Below are 24,486 nucleotides of genomic sequence, written 5' to 3'. Positions count from 1 at the left end.
TAAAACCTGCTGCCCCTTTCCCTTGCCTGGCTCCTGAGCTGTACATAACTTGGAAGGCACATGTGGGGGACACTGCCTCTGCCTACAAACCTGCTCAACCCACTGGGGAACCCAGAGCACACCTAAAGCCCTCTGAAAGGATTAGAGGTTGCAATGTGGAGCTGCAGCTGATGCTTTCCTTCAAAATGCTTGTGTTGCCATGTCCCCTCCCAGCTTTGTGCCATAGCTTCACCCTCCTTAGTGCATCCTCCAGGCTGTGGTTCTGGTGCTGTCTCTCTCAGCTCTCGGCTACCGGCGGGACAGGGACCAGGGAGTGGGGATGCTTTGGCCACCAGGAGCAACCAGGAGGGAGTCGAGAGGTGCTGGATGGGTGCTCCCTGAGGAGAAGGCACTCTTGCACCTTAGTCCCTCTCTCTGGCCTGCTCTTACTCTCTTTCTCTGGACCAACAAACCTGCACCACTTTTCCCCAAGCAGAAATTAGGCGTTTCATGCAACTTTCATGGACTATTTAGCCTGGCAGCCAGATCTCCTGAGAACTGCTCTGTGCAGGCTGGTAGTCGGCACTTACACCTCCAAATGTATTTAGGAGCACCTAAGTGCCTTCGTCTGGGCTAGACATTTGCGTTCCCCATTTGGAGTCCTCTCTGCAAAGGATCCCATGTTTGCGCTTTGAGACAGCACAGGCCTTTTTCAGAAGGGAGTAAGGAATTCCAGCAAGTTCCTTGTGGGGAAAAAAAGGAAAAACAATGCCCCTGACGCCAGCAACAAGTCTGTGGAGGATGACCCCCCCACACCCCGAAAGACACAATGACTGTTTCTCTCTTAGGTGCAGAACAGCAGGTCAAAAAATTATCAAGATTTTGAAAAAACACAGATCTGCCAAAAGAAAACACAGAAACAGATTCTGTCTTCTGATCGGGCATCTCTTACCTTTAGCTCTCTTATACTTATGCGAGAATTATGACTGAACACAAAGGAAACATAGGTTTGTTCAGAAGGAACAGGATTTGGAGAGGGTATTTTTCTATTTTCCTTGGGAATCTCAGAGGCACTGATACTGTTTAGTCACTTTGCCATCAATAAAGACAGAAACCTCAATCAAGTTACCTTAATGTTTATTTTATTTAAAGAATCAGAAACACAGTCATTGTAGTTCTTTTGTACTCATATCTGCCAACATTTCCTAAATCACGTTAACATTCATGTTTAACAAAAACATTTTCTGAGCTGTGCAAAGTTCAAAGGAATCCTTCAATTACTTGAACCCATTTCTAGAACAAACCTGGCATTTTACAAATGGAGGCTGCCAGAAGGATTCTTTTCTTTTTTTTCCCCCTCTCTGCTGTAGGAGATGAAAACGCCCCCTCATCCCCATTTCCTTTGTATGACAGGTAAAAATTAGACCATAGTACAAGTCAGACATCTCTCAGCCCAGGACTTTCCAAATGGCACTGGGTCACTTTCTTGTATCACTGATCTGTATTACGTTCTGCACTTGTGCTCCTCGCATGGAAGTGATTTGTCCAAGAAGATTACTCAATAACCCAAACTATTATGAAAAGCAGTAAACAGGGGCCAGAAACAGCTGTTATCAAAATAGAGCCCCCCTGCAAAAGATTTCTCCTTACAGGAGGTATGACTGGAAAGGTTGTCTATTAAAAAACAATTATCCTTCCTGCAAAATATATTTTAAAACACTAGTTTCGTGACACATCATCTGTTTGTTTTCCTTTATCTTCTCACATACCAACTTTTGTCCTCTTAGAGCTAAGCATTAAAACGCGGAAATCTGGAACCATTTTAGATCTGGCTAAACACAACAGGCAGCAACCAAGCCATCATCCTGTTTCATTTTTCTGAGTGTAGTAAATACACTCACAGAACAGAGTTTTAAGAGAACTTTAACCACTGTAAATTGTCAGAAAAATCTCCTTGTCTCTGACAGATCTAGCCCAGGATTTTTATTGGAATCAGTAACACATATTTTCGCTTTGGTAACTCGCTAACTGTGCAGTTTACTGCTTGAGGTGCAGTGATAGCAATTCTGATTTGGACCAAATAACAGGACAGATACGGCTCTATTCTCAAACCAGCCATTGCAGAAGACATTTCTTCAATCTCTTACTGGTTATAAAAAGGCAATTTCCTCTCAACAGTAACTAAACTTTTTAGTGGCTGACTCATTACAATCTGGAATATGAACAAATGCAGCAACGTTAAGTATAAAAAGAAACACCCTGAAAATAATGCCTCCCTGGTTGAAGGTGCTATACTTGGCCATGGACTGTGTTTCTGGAATCTGCTTGTTACATGTGACAGCGAGAAGAAACTTATTTTACAGAGAACAAAGTCACAGAGCTGAACTTAAATAGGAACATTCACTTCTATGTGTGTTTTGATATGTCCTAGTATACACGGCTTGAATGAGAACAAAACTTACACCTTCGCATATGAAATACCGGGAACACAGTAATGATGTTCACCCACTGGGCCTCTTCCTTTTAATAAGATCATCTCCAGGTTACAGTGCCTTCGACACACTTTTAAACGACCACCACATGTTGGCTTTGGCAAACAGCCAGCCACTGGGAAAGGCGAGGGACAGATACAGCTAAGAAAATTCTTTCATCACGCTTCATTCATCGAGAATTGATTTCTTTTTAAATACTCTCACAATTACATTATTGATTTTTTTCTCATTCTGCTTGATATGAATAACTGACTAAACTTGCTTTACATTTATTGCACCTTTAAGTCCCTGGTAGGTGGAAGCTTATATTGCCTGATACGTTTTGTATTGTAGCTTGACCGTGTTAAGAAATTGAACAGTCTCCAGAACCATACGTTTCTACAGTGAGAAATCACATTTCGATAATGATAATTACAGCCGTCGCAGATCAGCTCTCATCTCTGTGATGCAACTACAGAGGAAATTTCCACAGTCCCTGCGTGTGCTAGAACCTGCAGTGTTCTTCTTATTGCCATGAAAAAGTCAATTAAAATGACTCCTCTGGGAATTACTTCCAATTCTGGAGTAATTATCACTCTCCAGACAGAATGCTGTGCTTTAGTGTAGGTCATCGGACACTATAAATATGCATGAGAGTGTGAGCGCGTGCTTATTGCACACGCATACTCCTTCAGGTATATTTATCAGTGACCAAGCAGTTTTCTTCTTTTTTCCTCTACGAAACATGAACCAACCAGTCTGATCTTGATCTTCAGGTACACTTCTAATTTCATATGTTAAATGCAAATCTTGCTGCAACCTCTCTGTTTAACCAAACCAAATCTTTAACAATTAAAAAAAATAGCACCAGATGTATGAAAAAGAGGAAATGTCTGATCTATTAGGAATATATATAAAGTATAACAATTCTTACAGTAAAAAGGTACGTCATACAAAAAAGCAATGGAAAGTGATACTGAAGGACAAAAATCCATGCTGCATATAATAAGGGCAGAAGACAGGCAAAAGGGATTCTGCTCAAATAACCACAGTTGGATGGTGGAGCCGAACTTCCTCCAGGATCTTCCCAGTGATAACACTGGGACACCGGATGACATGGGACTCTGAGCACTAACACGTTTACTGACAAACTTACGCAGCATATCCTTGAGGTATATAGAAAGCATGACATTAAATTTTGGACTCTTCATTCTTTCTTGCATGACAATGTACAAATCTTACCTGGGTTTTTCTCCACCCTCCCCTCCCTCTTTTTTCCCTCAGGAAAAGCAAAATCCCAGTTTAAGAGCTTCCTAGCACACCTCTGTGAACTCTCAAATCCGTCTTGCATAGGCCAGTAATAAGAACACTGCAGCTCTGACAAATAAGTTACAGCAATATAACAACTTTCCTCTTAATCTTTTTAAAGATATTTTCTCTATAATTTACACAAAGGGTTAACAGTTGGAGCTTAGGGTACGTACAGTCCAAATGGGCGTCCTTGCAGTCCGTGATTCCAGGTGGAAGGCACTACTTCAACATACCACTGTATGCACTGCACGCGGTTTCAGAAGCACAGCGAGGCACTGTGTCTCCAAAGCTGTAGACTGAAGGGCCTGGGGGAGTCTTTGGAAATAAAAATGGCAGTGGTTATCAGTCAAGTTTCCCTTTGCTGTCTCTTCTTGTGCTATGGGATTTCCCCTGAAAGCCCCGCCAGTTCGGAGAGCCGCGACTGGTCCTCAGAAGCTCTCCACGAAGCTCCCGGGGAAGAGGCCCGTCCTGCCGTTCCTCTGTAATGTCCCTTTATACCAGCCGTCCTCCCTTTTCTTGTGCACAAACACAATGTCACCTTCTTTCAGTTCAATCTCGGCCTCGCTCTGTGGTGGGTAGGGGACCACAACACGGTACCTTTGGAAACAAAAATGCAAAGAGCACGTCAGATGCAAATCGAGCTGCCTGACACAGGCACTGATCCAACAAGGCCCTGCAGATTCAGCCAGGCTAGCTACGTGGCCTCTCCTGTTGGTGTCTGCCTCTTCTGGACAGGCCAGACTCCTCTCAGTGGTGCCCAGTGACAGGACGAGAGGCAACGGGCACACACTGAAACATAGGAACTTCCACTTCAACATAAGAAAACACTTCTTTACCATGAGGGTGGTCAAACTGGAACAGGTTGCTCAGAAAGATTGTGGAGTCTCCATCCTTGGAGATACTCAAAACTTGTCTGGACACAATCCTGGGCAACCTGCTCTAGGTGATCCTGCTTGAGCAGATGATCTCCAGAGGTGCCTTCCAACCTCAGCTGTTCTGTGATTTTGTGATTCTGTGTTACATCAGCTTGGGCCCCCACCTTTCTGACACTCCCTGCTTGGATCTGAAGTGCTGTGTAAGAGGACAGGCTGGCTGTTGAAAAGGGAAACTGTCCCCAAAATCCTACTGAAGGTACCTTAGTGACTGCACAGCATGGCACTCGCAAGCTAGTTTTGACTATGCAGAGCCTTTTCCTATTTTTGTTGCTGACCTGTAAGTAAGACCTAAAAGCCAGCCCTGCTTTCACACTCTTTGCTACTGTCCCCAGGAGCACTAATGAAGTGTCAGCACCAGCAGCTGCCTGAAATCCCACATCAAGTCAGCCTGCTCTAGGAAAGACAGAGGAGGTAGGTTTCCTCCTCCTCCCCCGTTTCAAACACTTGTGCAGGCTCGCTGCGTGCTTTGCAGCTCAGAGGCAGGCTGGTTTCTCAGTCAGGCTGCCACATAGGCTCCTGCTGGCTCAGAGCTCATGCAGGACAAAATTCAGAACATGGGAACATTTTTATTTATTAAAAAAATGACTTTGTTTCAAGTCAAAAACAATCGTCTCACCTCCCCCACTTCCTGCGAAGCAGAAATCTTGGGAAAAGTACTTTTTGAAACATCAGTAAGCTGTATTTTCACAAAACAGTTGCAGCTGATGCAGCTACATTTCCTACTAAAAGTCAGTATCATGGGAGGATTTCTGGCCAGCTTGGCTGCAGACCTTACTGGGATATACTCTAAGGCTGGACTATAAAAGCAGGCAGGTATTGTTAAATGTCTGAACTATTGATGGCAGTCCCTACTTCTGAAGGCCTTCATGAGCCTGCATGAGGGACACTGGTGCTTTCTCCTAGCACTGTATCTGCCTCTACTGTAACGTGTCTCATTCATCACTGCATCTGCTGCACCTAAAAATGGAATTTGCAGTGCTGTGACCAATTGCCTTTGATATCACCAGAGATCAGTGAAAGCAGTTCACATTTTTCTTATTATTATGCATCCTGCAAATGCACTTTGGGTCCTTCAGACCTAGAAGGGGAGCTAAAATACAGAGCTATCAAATGACTTTCTAAGCACTCTCCAAGCCAAGAGGGAGCCCCGGTCCTGAACCATTCACAGGGCTCTCTAGGTATTTAGTTTTCAAGTGTCACTTCATTTTAAAGAAATAATGATAGGCCTGATCCTGAGGTGGCTATTCTGCACTCAGGCCCATCACCAGACATTGTCCTCCTGAGAACACAGACTGGGCCCTTTTATATCAGTGCACTTGTGCACAGAGCAGTGAATATATTTGTAGTGCACTCATCTTCTTCCTCAGCGCAGCTACTTCCGCAGTCATCTGGCATTTGTTTAACAATCAATAACTGCCTTGCTAATTGCAAAGTAATGAATAGGATAAGATAGTTAAAAGATGCCAATTGATTATCCAAAGTCCATCTCCTGAGGATTAATACCTCCACAACCACTGCATGGCCACTGATGCCCCATTCATGTTTTTTAAAAGACAAGTATTTATTTAAAATAATATCCTGCCTTTCAGGCCTAACTTCAATGTGCACTGACAGGTCTGGAGCATTCCTTGAGGCCATTCCCAGTGGGATGGTACAAAAGCAAGGGGCTCTTGAGTGGCAGTCATTAATTTGCTTTGCAGACATGGCTTTGGTACCTAGTGATTGCTGTTCTGAAACTAGCGACTCCATTTTCACATGACTGTGAAAATACTAAACTTGGCTAAAGGACATCTCTGCGGCCAAACATCCTGTTACTTGGAAACACATTCAACTCCATTTCGAGTGTGGGTTCTGCTCTAAAACCTGATTACAGCCTTTTTATCTTGGCATGGCAACACAGCCATGTAGAAAATATAGGTGTTCAAGTGCCGTCAAAAATCTGTTGGCCATCTCTGTCCCTTGGCCCATAAATCTAGTTGTCGCTGCCTTCCTCTGTGGAAAAGCAAATAATAGAAGTTGAAATGTGTGCTGTTGGCTGCCTGCAGGAAAATGGTCTATCACACTATCATCTGTGGAACTGCTACACTTACATTAGGAAGCTTTGCCAATTACAGCCATTATGCAAATGAATGCACATATTATTTCAAACACTCTGCTTCAATGTTGATTAATTAAATTATCAGAGTGGAACAATTTTAGCTAAGATGATGCCAAGTTTCAGATCTCACAACTGTATATACAATCACAGCATATCAGGGCTCTGCTCCAAGATCTCAGAGGGCTTTGAGGAAACAAAGGATCGAACCTCAGCAGCAAAGTCGTGCGGAGGGACTGACAGACCCTGTTGACAGCTAAGGAAACAGAAATACAGACACATGTAACTTGTGTAAGGTCACCCCCAAAACCCAGCTGGAAATCCTGTACAAAGCCATCCCGCTAAAGATAGATTGCTACTTACTAGTGATGAGTTGCTAGTCCCTAAATGGTTCACATTAGCAGAGAAGTGACCACACTCAATAACAATGTGCCCATCTTCATCAAATGGATTCTACAGAGCATTTCCTTAGAGAGTTAAAAAAATAAATCTCAGTCACTGCATTACAAAATGAAGTACTTTTTCCCATTTAAGGAAATCCAAAATGTTACGGTTCAATTTTAATTAACTACAGTACCTCATACAATAATGCTAAAGTATTTTTGATGGAAAAATGAAATCTGAGATATAAAAGACCTTGCAAATCAGTTACAAAATCTTCCATGAGAGACAGAAAAAGAGGCTTGCATTTTTTTTCCCCTTGAGACGGTTTGGGAGCACGGCCTAGGAGAGCCAGAACAATCAAGGTTGCAACGTACAGCATAAATGATCACACGGTGCTGCTGCCAGCAAGGGACTGTCAGGCACCATACATCGCTCCTGTCAGAGCATGTGATGCTACAGGAAACCTCCAGGTGGCATTTCAGCCTAGTTTTTTCTCTGGAACTGAACTGCAAATACATATATTAGCCACATTGTTTGGCAGAAAAGATCTCTTTTCTCTTCCCTCCCATACATCCTCTTCACTCCCCCAAAGGCAGTCCTATATTCTTCTATTTATATCACACCTTCTCATTTCCCTTTCTGTCCCTTATTCTTTGAGAAAATACCATAAAACAGCAGGTTTTCTTATACCAGACTGCTTTCTGGCATCTTACATGGATCTCAGAAGAATGTTGATTTTTCCCATGTCACATTACACCTCTAAATTACCAGCTTTTTGAAATGCTAAGTGGCTATGTAATGACTGCAGTTACAGGTGTGGCAAGCAGCTCTGCCTATTATTAAGGGTGTTTGGTATTTTCTGTTGTAATTGCATACTTTCAGTGAGTCATAATTTTCCAAATTGTTACCCATATTGGACAAAACTCTCCATTTCAGTTCACTATATCAGGCTGAGGGTCCCACATGCAGTCCAAATTGTTTCATCACTTCTGGGAATAACACAAGGGTGTTTTTGCAGTGCCAAGAGGACTGGGGTGAGGGCTTCCACAAACTGCTCTCGGGCCTCCAAACTCTGCAGCACAGACGTGGTCTGTGGCCCAGCTGGTCTGTCAAGGATGCTCTTCTTTTGAAACACTATCCACTCTTGGCCAGGTTAAAATCTTTCAAAACATCCCCAAAATGGCACATCCTTAGTAGAGATTTGCAGGAGCACTGAGGGTAAAATCTCTGTTGATTCATGCTCCAAGATGTCCTAGCTCCTGCAGGACCTCAGAGGTTGCATTTCTCTTCCTTTACCAGCAATGGGCTCCTCTCCTCTTTTTCCTCAGGGCACAGACTTGATGCTGGACTTCCCTGGGCCCTGCTGCGATGGCATTCCTGGTTGGGCACTTTTGCTGAAGCAGAGGATGAAATCACTGACACAGATGCAGAGAAGGTGAGATCCACAGTGGGAGCATGGGGGAAGGAAGCAGGATGGGGAGAGCAGCCCGAGGGGACTGGGACAGGGAGTTGGCCTGGGGAGGGTCCTCAGTGCCCAAGAGATGATACACTAGGGAAGGCTGTGAGTGGTATCAGCAAGGACAGGGGACTGGGTTTGCCTGGGAAGAGAAACTTCAGGGAGTTGGAGAGTGAGGGAAGGCGAAGGGGGGCGATGGAGAGAGGTTGATGCTGGATGAACTGAGGGAGAAAAACTGGGACCTGAGGAATAAATGGGACTAGGGTGAAAACTGGAAGACTCAGCACAAGATGTGGACATGACTGCGGAGCGGGGAGCTGTGCTGAGCTGTGACTGGCAGGACGAAGAGCCTCGGGAGAAAGCCTGGGGCTTGGCACAACACCCTGTGGGACAGGGGACTGCAAGGCACAGAGGGTGGCCCTAGGGCTGAAGGGGGACAGGGTCTCCAGCAGCAATCACCCAGTGAGAGCTGGAGATGGGTTAGTCCTCACCATTCCTCTGCTGTCAGCAAAGACCTGTGAAACCTGGTGTCCTGTGACTTTACTGTGCTTGCTCTCACGAGCAAAAGAAATGCTGCTCCCATCCAGCCCTCCCTTAGCTACAAACACTGACAGGTTGGAGGTGCAAGGTCGAGCTGAGAGTTCCTTAGCTCAAATGTATGTTACAGGATGAGATTTCTGGTTTTGTTTCCTTTAAAAAAGCAAAATCACTCTAAAAATTATGGGTATATGGATGCATAAAGACATCCATCACCTTAAATGAACATGAATGTTTCACAATCATGCATCTGAGATGAAGAAACAGGCAACTAATATCGGCTACAACTTCACTTTTACTTGTACACAATGGAGTCTTTCATTGCATGATCACATAATATTTTTCCCATTGGATCCGTGCCTCATTCAGTGTACAAAATGGTCCTGCTGTGGGCATGAGTCAAGGCTCTGACATGGAAGAGATTTCTGCCTGCCAAAGTCACCTCACCTTTTGCAGAGGTTGGAAGACACCGAGTAAGTGACTACAGAGAAACCCACTGCGTAGCAGAGGTGAATGCTATGCTGGGAAAGTGGATTCTCTGTCTCCTCCAGCTGCAAAGCCTGATGCTGGATAAGTTACTGCAGCCACACTTTGCACAGAGTGAGACTCATCTCATGCACGTTAGGTGTGCAGGAATCAGTTGTCTGGTCTAAATTATTCATGAAGAGATAGACATTGAACAGCACCGATCAGAACCAACCAGTAATTAAGGGCTAGGCTCCAGCCTGGACACTGAGGGAAAAAACCAAAATGCTGAATATTTGCTTCCCTGAGTGAATACGTGCATCCAGGGCACTGATGGAGCCAGAGAGACTTAGGAAAATGAAGGTATAATGAGGCAAATTAGGACTGCAGGGCTAACCTCCAATCTGGACACATTTTGTCTTCAGAGTGCTTGAGTTTGGAAGGTTAAAGCCAGTTTCTGTTTGTAAAAGTATTCTGCACTAAGGGAGCAAGGATTTCAGGCAGAACAAGCAGGTCACTTGTGTGTTAGGATGCCAAGTTAGTTTTGTGTGGGGACAGTTAACCAGTGAAAATAAAGCATCTAGCCCACTGCTTTTGATCATCAGTGGAGCTGTATTTCGCTATCCTTTCATTGGCAGATTGCAGAGACCTGCAAAGCTCCTTTGCACACCAACAGCCAAAAGCTGCTTCACCACTTTCCATATTACTGTGTCTGAATCAGCAGCCTTAGAAGAACAGATCTCAGCTGGATGTTTTACCCTTCTGCTGGAAATATTGCAGGATTCAATTTCTGAGATGGTTATTTCTAGTTTCTCAATTAGGTATCCCTGGTCAGAGAAGCACTTAACCATGTTCATACATGTCACTGATCAGGCAGAACATGCTCCTGGGGTCACTCCTCTAGTATCACTTTCCGGGAATGAAAAAGCCCTTTCTTTGCTTTCCCTTTTGGCAAAGAAGATATACGTACATGGCAAAATTGAAGTCAATGGGCGTGAAGCACATGCTTGAACGCTTCTTTGAAGTGGGAGCTCAATTTCTAACGTGGCAGTGATTTGCAGAAAGTACACATGGTAACTCATGGAGAGGTGTACTTTAAAGCGCAAACCCACTGCTCCGATCTTATTCTGCAGCACTGTTGTGATTACAGCTTGCTTGAAGGCTCCATGAAAACCACATAAATACTGCACGGATATGCCAGTCGTGACAGTAAGTCTGGATATAACTGCTTTATCAGAATATAACATGGCAGAATTAGTGCCAGTTACTGTAAAAGAGTCAAAAAGGCGTGACATGTTTTACTCAGGTTTGCATCTGGGAACAGTGCCAACCAGCAAGGGGAACATGACTCACTCACATACACACACACACTATTCAGCGCTCCTATTTTGCTTAATGTACAGGCATATTTTCTTCCAGGAGGTGGCAAGAAAAGTATTTTGCTTTGGTGCTGTTAAGCAGGCTGCATATCCCTCTTCCATGTAAACAACAGTGTCAGTGGGATGTGGGCCAGACTGCAGGCTCAGGCCCTGCATCACTACAGGGTATCACGGCACAGGACCGGCTGCACTGGTCCTGTTTCTCACACCAGTAGCAACTGGATGGAGCAGTAGCTGGAAAAAAAGTATATGGAGCACAGGCAGCCTGGTGGGGTGTTCACTGGACAGTCAATCGTTGCAACACAAAGTGACAAGAGCACCACCTAGGAAATTTCTCCGCTCTGCTGCTTGGACTGCTGTATGCTTTATGGCAGTGAGCAGCTGAAGGAAGGTGGCTTTATAAATGTACCATTGGAAACTACATCCAGAAGGTCCAGATGGACGCCAGCTGTCCCAGCAAACTGGGGAAACACCCAGCCTAAGTGACAGGAGAGCTAGGACCAATTTCCAGCCATCCTAATGGAAATAGGTTCTGGAATAGGTTCTAGAAATATGAAGTACGGTAAGATAAAATAATTGTTTTCCTTGCTCTCCCATGCACAAAACATTGAAGGAGAGCATAAAAGTTAGCAGAGTACCTGAGAAAGTGAAGTTCAGCTTGCCTTCCTTTCTGACCGGCTGCAATTCCCACAAAGGGCTGAGCTGTACGGCAGCGGAATAGGTAATTCTTCTGTTAAATTATGAACGTCAAGCTGCAAGCAATTAGAGCCTTTTAATGCACCTCTGGTACAGCTAGTGGCATGAATGCTTGGTTTTGATCAGTAGCCTGCATGTGGCGAGTGCTGGAGCTGCAAGCCAACCTCTCTGGGAGAAGTAGCGAGGCTCTGCTGCCTGTATGAGCCTCATTTCAAATGCTGTAAATATTAAGGAATGTGCTACTTCTTCCAACCTTTCAGTGCTCTGTCTCTATGTGCACAGATGGGCGTTGGGAGACAGAAAGCCAAGTACAGCTAAGTGCACTGAAATGCTTTGCAGCTTTTTAAAATTTCATCCATCATCTGAATCTGTTTATCTAACCTTTTTTTCACTCCCCTCCTTTTTCTTTTTCACAGAATTGCTCCTACTGTGCAGATGAAATGCACCAAAATGCAAACAAGCAAAATATGGAGCTGAGATCTTGAATGCAAGTTCCTCCACTGCCAGATGTGAAAAGAACAAGCGGTTTGAAAACTGTAATTTGTTTAAAAAAAAATAATTTGGTACTTCTGAGCAATTTGACGATTTAATGAGCACAGATGGATGTGGGATGAATTTCTAAGAGACAAGTGTTTAACGTATCTGCTCAGATTATTCCACGACTAAGCATTATCCTTCCTAGTGCATGAAGGTAATTAATATTTCCCATTATGGGCATAAAAAACCCGTATGATCAGTTAAGGAATGCAGATACACCAGTGATATGGAAGTTAATTCACAAATCAATTAGAGAATCTTGCCTGCTGTGTATAATTAAGGTTACTTCAATTATAGCTTATTTTCAGATTTAAGACTCAGGAATCAAAATGCTTAAAATGAGAATAAGTTCCTTACCACTGTATACTGCAGTTGACAGTATTTACATGGTTATAGAAGTCTAAATCTCTTTACTCATGACTCTAACAATGCTGAGCAGACACCACCAACCCACGTCTCTCCAGTTCTATCCTGTTTCCCTGCAACTGCTTAGTACTAGCATTAGTTAAATGTTTCACAGTCAGGACCATCCTGAGGTGAACTGAGAAATTTGTAGACTAGGGAACTAAGCACTGTCATATTAAACATGTCCAGACTTCTCTGCAGCAAGCCTTTGAAGGCAATGCCTGAACAGCTAGCTCTAGAGATGTCAGGGAATGGCTTTCTGGATTTCTTTACATGGTTACATTTAACTAAAGGTGCAGTATTCCACTGATTTAGTTACACTGGTGCTAAATCTGGTTTATATTGATTTAGCTTTTCTTATAGCATTAATCTAAACTGATGTAGACCAAATTAAGTGTGCAATTGGTTTTTCACTCTTTTTATTAAATTGCTTTTCCATGGATTCTAAGGACAAGAGACTACTGTGATGGTTTACTATCACTGCCTATGTTACACTGCTGAAAGACTTGCCTTCATTTATTTCCACTTCAAGCCTAATATCTGCACTTGAACTACAGCACCTCTTTTAGAAAAATATCAAATCTAGACTAAAAATATTCCCATGTCTCTCCTTTCTGCAGTCTCTCACAGACTGTTACCAAGTTGTTCCTAAACCTGCTCTTCAATAGGTGTAACAGACTGAGTTCCTTGTATCCCTCACTAAAAGCATATTGTTTTAAATCTTCCATCATTCTTAAGATGTTTGTCTGAGCCCACTCCATTTTGCCTAAATTTGGCTTTTCTGAAGCATACTGTTACTTCTTGTGCTGCTTACCAACATGCTGAAGTAGCTTTGTACTAAGGAGTCTACTCTCTTCATTACCTACCTCCCACTTAAGTCATCTGTACTGCATCAGCAGAGATTTTATGTTGGACAACGGGGGTCCAAGACCCAAATCTTGTTGGGATACACTTCATACACAATCATTTGCCAGTGATTCCTTATATTTGAAGCCAAGCAGTGAATCAGTTTTATACCTACTTAATAAAATGTGTCAATTTTGTAGTTTACTAAAAAAACCATGTTGCACTAACAAGCCAGGTGCCTTAGAAAAGTCTAAATATATTGCAGTGTCAGTGTTACCTTCCCAACCAAATTTCAGCCTGCTTTCAATAAAACATCAAGTGCACGGTATGACCTGTCTTGTAGTATTTCTTATTATGCCCTGCATTAGCTGTTCCATCCCCCCGAGTGGATTCAGGGTCAGACTGACTTGCGCAACCCATTTCATTTATCCTCTTTCATACATTCAAACAAAACCAGCTTCTTTCAAAACTCTGGGACTTAAAACCATTTCAAAATTGTTTAACAAATCAACTCCAGACAGTTCCCTAGATTGCTCTTTGAAAACTCTTGGATGTTTTTTTCAAAAACCATGTCCTCTTAGCAGGCACTGCTTACTTAACACAAACCTTAGACACCTTTTGAATGGAAAGCATTTCAATAGCATCATGTCAGTGCAATATGACTCTGCAAATGGAGACCTAGCTCTTTTTTGTACTACTGTTTCTAGTCAGTTCTCTATCTCTGCCAGTTTATCACCTTTTTTGTGTTGCTATTCCACTCTCTTTGGGTTTGCATAGTCAATTATTCTAAGGTACCAAGATGCAGAGCAGGCTGTTAAAATGAACCCCAGCATCTTTGGTACGTTCCCCTCTAAAATGAGACACTTTTTCGGTAACGGCTCCCTGCGGAAGGCTCTAGCTGGGAGCATCCTAAACAAGAATTTTAAACAGTCCTTGGTAATGCAGAGCAGGCCAGAAGGCGCCTTGATGAGCAAACACACCTCCTTGCTATCCCCGAGCAGGGAGCACCGCACGGCTGCTCCACGAGCTTATTGGAACATAGGGATACCATTTAAAAAGCAGCATTTGCCGGCAGCAGCCAGACTCCCTGGGCTGAGAAAGCACAGCTGCTGCCCAGCAATACCATTTGTTTGATCAATGAACATTAAAGCTGCACTGTGTGTCCAATGGTTTGCAATGGGCAGAAGCACCCGAGCCCCCTCTTCTTGAAAGACAGCTGAGCAATGGACAGTCAACCCACAGAGCAGCAAAATGGCAGCAACCCTCATGCAAGTTAACCTCATGTCCTTCCTCCAAATGCTACCTGAGGAGTCAGGCGACCTCAGGAGACACAGAGCTTACCTTTCCCGGGGCAAAGGCTTGGGCTCTGGGCGGATAGCTGCCATGGAAGAGAGGGGCTGCCTGGCAGGAGAAGGGATGGAAAAATTCAAATCCAAGGAGCCAGTTTTTCTGTGCAGAGGCTCCAACCCCATGGCTCCCTGCATTTCACTCTCAATTGGGCATGAGCCGGCCCTGCCGTGGCTGGAGAGGGAGGAGAGCTCAGGTCCCACCGCCCCTTGCAGGACTCCTTCAATGGCTGCCTGGGTGTCATGAGTGGGGGACACAGACGGTGGCGAGCGTGACTTCTTTTTTGTTGATGCTCCTGCTAGAAGTTTCAGCAGCCCACTCTTCTTCTCTTTCTGGAAAGCAACCACAGGAAACATGGAGAGTGAGCAGATACCCCAACTCCCTTTGCTTTGCTTCTGGAAAATCTCACTGTGTGTGGCAAGAAACTTCCTAAACTGTCTTAACTAGGGCACAGAATTTGCGCCTTTGCTATTAAGTTCCTATGAAAACCCTTCCCCACTCAGCAGTGCTGTACTTGTTCAGCAGAATAAGAGCATAATGCATTAGACGGTCAAAGACAATCTCTACTTTCAAATTCACCCAGGCGGTGATCACGAGCCTCTTGAAAGAAAGAGTGCAGTTACAATGGGATAGCAAAAGTGCAAGCTCTCAGACAACCAGACTGCTGCCCTCTCTCTTCTGGGAGGATCCCGTCCCTCAACAGATGAACTCTTTAAAAGTGACAGATCAAACCCTATGGTGAAAAACCTCTACTGGGAAGCATGAGGGTCTGAGGAAAGATCTTGGCCCACTGCAAGAGAACCACTCATTGTCATGGCCTTATTTACTAGCCGATGCCAATTTACCGGAGGGAGAATGAAGACACTAGAGGGTGTTTTGATCCCTCAGTCCAGTGTGCTCCCTTGTCATGTCTTGTAGTCCTACAGCAATACCTACCCTCGTCTCCCTCCCTGAAGGGGGTGACGACTTCTGATGAATGTTGAGGTCAGAAGAGTATCATCTTGATGTTTGAAGATAGACCACAAAATTCACAATCAGCAAGTACAATGTCAGTGCATGGGAAATTTCAACATTTTACAATGTTTTCTGCTACAGACAAATGAAAACGAGATAAAGCGCTCTTTCAATTAATGAAAAAAAATTTTCAAATTTTGTTGCTGAAAGAATGTATCTAATTTTACATGACTTAAAACAGTGTAAAAAAATTCTACTACATGTTTACCTCAAGCACACACAAATACAGAATAATTTCCCCTTCAGCTAGAAAGTTTTTGGGTGAAGGCATTGTGTGCAGCAACTGGCCATTTTCTGGTATGTGCTGCACAGTGCTGGGCTTGAGTTGCAACCAGCAGAACAACCATGCTGTGCAGTAAATTTTCCATCTTTTAACCACACAAGAAGTTTTGCAAAAAGTCTGTTAGATTTCTTCTTCTTCTAGCAGAAGTTCAAACCATTACCCAAGACTATATTCAGAGACTTCAAACTGTGAAGTTTAGCTGTATTTGATAATTTGTTCTATAATGGGATCCCTGGGGGAAGAAAGATCCAGCAACTGCAGTACTTATGGGCCAGAAACTATCTATCTATCTTCCAGCAGGAACACTCCTTGGAAATACAAGCCAGCAGTTTATTTATTCTATGTAGACAAAATGTCCCATGTAAGATTTAAAATGATGCTATTTTATGTGCTGATTACTGAAGTCATTTCTCAAAGCAGCTTTAAAGAATAGGAGAAAGACTACAATAAAATGAATATAAGTGTTTGGAAGATACTCAGATTTACTGTAATGTATTTGGAATATCTGATGTCTCTGATCCCTAAGTTCTCTTCTTGGCTCTCTTTAGCTGTCACAGACTTGTGAGAGAGCTGAGATACCTTAGATGTTAAGACATGGAAAAGAAAAACTGAAGCACAGTTTTTTTACAGAGACAGCGTCCACTGATTTTTGAAGAGTGGAGTCTGAACTAAGCTTCCAGATCCCAGGCTCCTGCACGTTGCAGGTCCCAACCATATGCTCTGCTTAAAGGATGTTTGTCGTTTATGGGTTACTTTACAGATTAACGGATCTATCCTGCCAAGAGGATGCTCATCCAAGCAGAATCCATGGAAGCCAAGGGAGGCCAGCCATACAGCACCATCAGGTCAAAAATCCCTAAATTAATTCCTGTGGAAACAACAGACAAGCAGACCAAACCTCTCTGGTAAACCTCCTCTTTCCCTGATGGAAAGGAACCCGTGTGAGAACTGTGCCAGGTGCTAGGAATTCACCTGAAGTATACTTCGGTGTTCCTCTCACTCCCTAATTAAGAGATATTGCTGCTGTCATCATTATATCAAATTTTAAAGCTCTTCACGAAATTGCAAAACTCTTCTTTCCCTGTGGCGCATGGCAACAATACCTCTAATGAGCCTGGCATACTGTGTCAATATGCATTTGAAGGTGTCTAAAGGTCAGTGACAGAGTACAATAGCCATTGTGGGGTTCTGGAGAAATGGCTATTGTGCAGCAGTGAGCACTTTGAGGCTCTTTAATTGGCAGCTTTGCACATGCAAAGCAACTATGTGAACTAAAGCCCTGTATAATGAACAATTAATATTCCTATGTGGTAGCAGCTTTTCTAATTTTTGCTTCTAATTTAAATACCTTGGCAAATTTTCATTAGAAAAACCTTGTACATCTTGGACCATTTAAAGCATGGAAGCAAAAATCTTTGAAAAGAAGGAAATGCATATATTCACACCCATCTGTATATTAAAGAGTAGCTGAGTCTGACAGTCATTCAATTTTGATTATAAAAACAGCTTCAACCCTACAAGGTTACTCCTAGCATAAATTTCTACATTCGAGCTACTGTCCCTCAGATAATAGAGAGCTATCGTGAAAACACTAATGTACCCTTTGTTCTACTGTAACAAAAGGAAAAATCATAAAGAATTGATTTTTAGCCTCTTTTTAGTCAACTGAGCATTTTACGAAACTTCTGAGATTAAAATCTGTGTTCCCTAAAGAAACAAGACAGCTTAGTTCAATTGCTGAGCCTAGACCTGCTAGTCAAAAATTGAAGCGTCCCATCCTTCCCATTATGGCCTCAGGCAAGATATTTAGAGGTGAACTGATATTAAACAGTTTGGGTGCCTGGGTGCATCCAGCTTTCTCTCCCTTTAACCGAGTCTGGCAAATGGTCTCCACCTCTTCTGGCATCGCATTATCAGGTCCTCTGCTGACACTGCTCAGAGCACTTCCAGCAAAATGAAGACTGCCAGGAGCTCATAACCTACTGCTATGTCTCTCATGAGAAACAGACTGGCTTTGAACCTTCTGTGATCAGCAGCTCAACCTCATCGTGCCTCCTCCCCGCATCTGTAAAATGGGACTAAGTTAAAACTCCTCCTAGTCCTGGGGGAATGCATTAATGTTGCCAGTGTTTCAAAGCTGTACATTTCTCTGAGAGCAACCAGTCTTTTTCCATGGCTTTAGTATTACAACAAAAAAAGATGTACTCTTTGGAATGGAATTTGAGAATGCAGGCCCAGTAATGATTTATAGCAAATGTCCAAGTATTATGAATTCATTTAATATTTAGTGTAATAGCAGCCATCCTTCACAAGAAATTAATTTAATATTTATATGGCTGTCCAAGAGAGTCCTTTCTGCAGCAGTTTCACTGTAAATCAACTAAGCATTAATTAATGGGCATAAATGCCATAGAAAAATCTACACCAGTTGGTTCCAGACTCTGTGGGTTTTGGAAAGGGATAAAAAATTTACAGAGGCTATACCTGATGACTTTCAGGAATTACGTTTTTGAATGAAGAAAAAGAAAGTTTCTCGTTTGCATTCACAGACCACTGTTACATTGTTTTCTAGGAAATCTGTAATCTACTAAAACAGCTGTGTAATTATTGAGTTTTCTTTGTCTGGCAGCTACATTTCCAATTGACTGCAGACTGTGTTTGACGTCTCCACCTCCTGAACCTGCCAAGGTCAGAACCTTGCATCTGTGTTGATGGATGGATTCACAGCACTGACAGCACTTCTCCTGTCTCTTGGTTACTGCCGACATGTTTAACTGAATTTAAATCATCACCTTTATGTTGCTCAGATTTTATCCTAGGATGTTCATACTCAAAACTTGAAAACTATTAATTTCAGAAGGATCAATACTTTGTTAGAGAAAAAAAGAGTGAAATTAGCTCTTTCAAATAAATCTCAGCCTGGTTCTTGTTAACAAAAAAAAAGGGAACGTGAACATAGACAGTATACACAGGTCAGAATTTCTTTCTTCCCTGACAAAGCCTAAGCATGAGACTGTTCCTATGTTGGAGCATGAAGGAATCTCAGGGGGAATCAGTTTCTGGTGGCACACGGACAGGATGTGCCACATTTCTGTGACCCTGAAGTGCACTTTGGGGGAGCTGACACTTGGATAGGTGCAAGTTCCATCAATATGTCACTGTGGGAACATTTTGAAAAATGAATACAGTCTGAGCTTAAAAACACATGCAGGACTAGATCAACGTTGAAGTCTCAGATATGTAAATGTTGAAATATTTTGCTTCAAAGTAATTGGGGATGATTCTTCCCCTCATTAATAACCCCACTTGAAGATAATAACCAGCTCTTCTTTCAGCTTCAGAGATGAGATGAGCACAGAATGCAGCTACTTTGCTGATGACTGAGTGATAACGAAGTCTCCTGTCTGCAAAGTAATAATCATGCCGTAATCCAAATACCAATTATACATACTGGCTATATTAATACAGATCATCTTCTTCTTTTTTCTTTTTCTTTTTGGTAACCATCCTAATACACAGAAAATTCCGGTTTACTTTTCTTCATCTGCAGCTCCTAATACTTCATTTCCTACCTATCCAGGGTCATTAAATAAATGAGGAAACTTTATTGCAGCTGATAGAAAACCTGGCTCCAGCCATAAAGATGAGGTAATTTTTCATGTAGCAGCAGTTACAGCAATAGATAAGAAAGCCAGAAGGGAAAAAAAGGTTTCATTTGAAAACAGAGAAAAAAGTAACAAAACTGTATAAATGTGGCCCTGAGCCCTAAAAAACAAATGAGAAATCCATCTATCAGTCAGTACCCCCAAACCACCACCTCTAGTGCATGTTTAACTTGGTCAGTACTTGTTTCAGTAAATTTAAGTTAGTGTCTGGAGAGTAGTTCATTTTTATTCTGATTCCAATTTGGCTATTGATGATTGACACTTACAGCAGAAGAGTAAGTGGTAGTGGATTAGGTCTTTTAGGGAAAAAGTTATTTGGGTTTTTAAAACCTGTGTAAAATTATTTGACTTGAGATTTTGATAATTATAAAAAAACCCAAAAATCAAAAATTCAGCATTGTCTCAGATGAAAACTTCAGACCTGTGATGTCTCGATATGAATTTATTGTTTACAGTTTGTCACTATTTCTGATGAGGCATAGGTGACATGCTGATCAAGACAACAGTAATTATTCTCCATAATTACTACATAATTATTTCTGATTATAGGAAAAGAGTAGTTCTATATCATACATTGCATGGAAATACTTGCCAAAGATTTAATTTTTAATGGAGACGGCTGCTTCTGGTCAGAAGTCTATTATAATAATCTGAGTATACAAGTTAAAAAACAAGGGAAAAAAGGGATTTTAGAATCGTAATATCATTGGGTTTCAAATCCCAGTGACAGTAACATACATACATAAATGCACAAACATGTTAGACTTACAGTCACTGACTTTTTAAATAATTAGTATTAAAGTCAGTAGAACATAAGTAAAATGTCTTGCAGTTAGACCTGACCTAGGCATTCCAAATGTTTTGGAAACAAAACTGAGAAGAGGAATTGGTGTTCAGGTCCCAGTCCAGCAAAGCACATAGGCACTTAATCACATGCTTTTGTTGAACGGGGGTGGATGCAGGGCTCTAGAGACTAGTAAAAAAGATAAAGAGGAACTCTAGAAATACATTTGAATATTGAGCTTAGATGGAATATTAGATCTTTCAAATACTGGAACAAAGTTAAAGGCTAATTCACAGAAAAAAAAGCTGAAGTAGAAGTAGGGAGTCTCAGCTCTTGGCAAGCTTACTGCAGGAGGTTGCTTTTGCAATAGACAGAAGGCAAAAGGCAAAACTACTGGCACGCTAGAACTATTAATGATGAACAGGGGACAGGTGACTTGTTACACTGCTATTGTCTTCTTCTGTTTGATGGAAGGAAAACCTGATGGACTGATGGTTTATATTTCATCATTTTTCCTGGTGTCTGGTATGTAGGAAATGGGTGATGGCTATGAAAGGTATGGAAACTTGGAAGATATGCAACTTACTGCATGCCCCACTAACAGCGTTCAGTGATTTTTTTCAGTAGGAAAAGCTAAAACCGAGCATTGGAAAACTTAAAATTTCCCAATACCCTGATAATGTTGTTCAAAATCAGGTACTGATAGAGTGAAATGTAACAACAGCAGCAAAGAGGATGATGAAACCATGGTTCCATTGAAGTCAATGGCAACATTTCCACTTCTTTCCAAGTAGCCGGCATCTTTAGAAGTTCAAGCTCACAAGCTCTATGTGCGTTATTCCCAGTTTTAATCCACTTTTCCCCTGAAGTGTGAGCAACCCCTCTGGAAACACAAAACAAGGGGGTAGACACAATATTCTTGTACCCATTTGAGGTATAGCTTCCTTCTTCACCCAGCAGCCTGCCGGCTGTTGAATTATCCAACATGAATAGGAATCTGCAGCACGATGCCCTGAGATCTCCCCTGTCTCATTTCAGGAGAAAACTGAGCCAAGGAATTATAGGCAAGTGCTGTAAGTGTGGGACACCCAAGCATGACTACCAGCTCCTGCTCAGTTTTAAGGGGAATGCCTCATCCTTTATTTTTAGAAGGAAAAGTTGGTCCCCTGTGGGATGGGGCATATGCTAAGTGGAAGCAGGTAACTTCCTTGCAGTGAAAAAAGCAAGACCCGAGCCACTCTTCTCCTACCAGTACTCTCTGCCGGCTAACTTAGACACAGCATTTTGTGACTCCAGTTTTCTAGGCACCTAATTCTACCCCCACATTATCTGGGAGTTGTGAATTCTGCTATGCAGCTAGAGGCTTTAAGGTAATAAACCTCAGTACTCCCAAAAGCCAACGCCCACTGCGAAACTGGCCAAAAAGCAAATGCGGTATGTGCTCTGGGAATACAAACACTTAATCCTAAAAAGGCAAGCAGAATATTGGGAATTGTAAGGAAAGGGCTAGAAAATGAGGCAAAAACCATCTGTAGAAAAAACACCGCTGCAGAAAGCCCTGCCTTGCCTACTGTCTTCAATGCTATGTGCTGCTCTGGCCACCGTGTCTGAAAACGGGTATTGCAGGACTGCAGAAAGCACAGAGAGTGGCAACAGGGACACGCAGAGGTATGGAACCACTTCTGTACAATGGCGATGTCAGCCTGCAACACTGACGGCTGACAGGAAACACGATAGCAGCCTATAAAATCCTTTACTGCATGGAGAAAGTCACTTGGGAACAGATTGGTTATTTCTCACAATACAGAAATTAGGGGAAGCCTAATGAGATTATCAGACGAATGGTTGAAAGTAAAAAGAATAGGAAGCACTTTTTCATACAGCACATAATTAAGTAGAGAGTAACCGCACAGTATCGTAGAAGCCAAAAGTGCAAATGGGTTCAAAGGGGGATTAGACAAATTAATGGGGAACAGATCTAACAAGGGCTATTGAAATGATGGTATGGATCCAACCTCTGCTTCAGGAAGTCCCAATCAGTAAATGAAACAGCACTTACAGCATTACGGAGGGTGCCTCCAGCTTGCTACAAAGACATCATAAAATCAGTGAGAATGATTGCTATGATAAAAAATCTAGCTATTTGGGCAAGAGCAGGACAAAGCCAAGAATGATCTCTCCCCTGTGCCCTCCTGGCATTGGGAAATCAGCTGTTCAGAGACTTCCTCAGCTACAGGGGTCTGAGAGAGGGTGAAAGGCAGCAGGCAAGGTGCACTGTGAGCCAAGGAAGGGACAAAAAAGGTTGGAAACTGTGACCCCCACAGCACTTTCACAACCCTGCAACTTCTGTTTGGATTCCTCAGCTCCATCTCTGCTGTGCAAAACATCACAGACGGAGGGCTGCGGAGCTCTCTCTGGACCAAGGATCTTCAAAAGTAGTGGCAACAGGGCTGCTGGGCCCTGCTGCTTCTGGAAGCCCAGGTTGTTTTCTGGCCTGGCATTGTGCTGCCATTTACATGTACCAGATGCTTCCCTGGAGCCAGCGTGGGGGTCTCCTACGTGATGCTACATTGTGTCTTGAAGAAATACCTCAGACTAAAGCCCAGTAACATTTAAACCTTTTTTGGTATAAAACCAAGTGTGAATAAATGATTTAAGTGACTATGCTAGACCGATGTTACTTTCCAGAGAATTTAAACAAAACAGATGGACAAAGTATAAGCATGTTTTTGAAAGTTTAGAGGGAGTAAAGAGTCATTTATTTGAACTAGACAACCTATCATCACAGCTTCATTGACAGCATAGGATTCTGAAATGAGAAAAAGATGTATAAATACATTAAATGTGAGACAAACTGCTAAGAATTAGTATTTTTAAATACTAGATTATTTAGACTGACTGGTTAGCTTGCTGCTCCTTGTCTCTTATAAGGAAGTGAGAAAGATTTATTGGTCACGGGTAGCACTGGGAGCAGCACTCATATTTTGCAGAAAGCCAGAGCAAGCTCACTCACTGAACACTTGAATGAAAGAGAATCGACGACAGTATTCGGAATGTGCATTGACATACTCTAATCTTCCACATAATTAGCTCTGGCTCTCCCCTTTCACAAGGGATGGATTTCATTTCATAAGCAAACAGCTAAAATTGCTTGGTCTTGCTTTATAATCTTCTTAAATGACAGATAACTGAGACATGTATTTTTATGGGAAGAAGAAACACGTGGGGAAAAAGGCTTGGATTAGTGGAGGTCATCTTGTCCCTTATGGCTGATGTACCTATTCCTGCTTGGCTGGTGTTGCTCCAGCAGCTGTGCCACTTCAGGCTGTAATTTCAGCAGTTCCAGCAAGCTAAACAGTATTGAGCTGGCCAGTACTCAGATGGCAGATTGCTTGTGGAAAATTCAGGCCTCACAGGAGGTATATTCTTATGATGCACTTAATTAGAGACTGAGAAGTAAGCTGCAACTGACAAAACTTAGTACACTCTCATGGACCGTGGCCTAGAGGCTACAAGAGCAGAAGCTCCTACTGTTCAGGCACTGTATTTCTGAAAATTAGCCAGAGTTCACATCGCTGTTGGGACACCCCTGCTTAGGTGAGGGGCAGGAATGAGAGGGGCCCTCCTAGTTCTTAGAGGACCTAACATTGTAGTAGCAGATCCTTGACTTGATCAAAGCCACAAGCATGAATAATTTTCCTCCCTCCAGAAGCCATCCTCCAGTTTCGGCAGCTCCCACCACATCAAATCTGAGCATCCAAAAAGCTGTTCCTAGTGTATTTCACATAAAAAATAGCAGGTCTTGCCCCCACTCCCTCCTGCCCTTATGAGAGTGTGTTCTCAAACAAGACAAGTGATACTTTATTAGCATTAAGAAGAGACATAGCACCTTGCTTA

At 42.7% G+C, this 24,486-nt stretch overlaps 1 protein-coding gene across 2 annotated transcripts in view; it reads right to left on the bottom strand.

Moving 5' to 3' along the window:
* Positions 1-1,099: 1,099 nt before the first annotated feature.
* Positions 1,100-24,486, bottom strand: part of SH3RF3 (SH3 domain containing ring finger 3) — a 260,428-nt gene continuing 237,041 nt past the window's right edge. For both annotated transcript variants that reach the window (XM_064503497.1, XM_064503506.1), the window contains 2 exons: positions 14,838-15,175; positions 1,100-4,358 (listed from right to left, as the gene is read on the bottom strand). In XM_064503497.1, the coding sequence (XP_064359567.1) occupies positions 4,190-4,358; positions 14,838-15,175 (507 nt within the window). In that variant the 3' untranslated portion in view covers positions 1,100-4,189. The remainder of the gene's footprint in view (positions 4,359-14,837; positions 15,176-24,486) is intronic.

The sequence above is a fragment of the Dromaius novaehollandiae genome, chromosome 1 (genome assembly GCF_036370855.1).
Source record: "Dromaius novaehollandiae isolate bDroNov1 chromosome 1, bDroNov1.hap1, whole genome shotgun sequence".
Lineage (NCBI taxonomy): Eukaryota > Metazoa > Chordata > Aves > Casuariiformes > Dromaiidae > Dromaius > Dromaius novaehollandiae.
The sequence above is the reverse complement of the archived record's forward strand: the minus strand, read 5'-3'. Positions and strand labels throughout refer to the sequence as shown.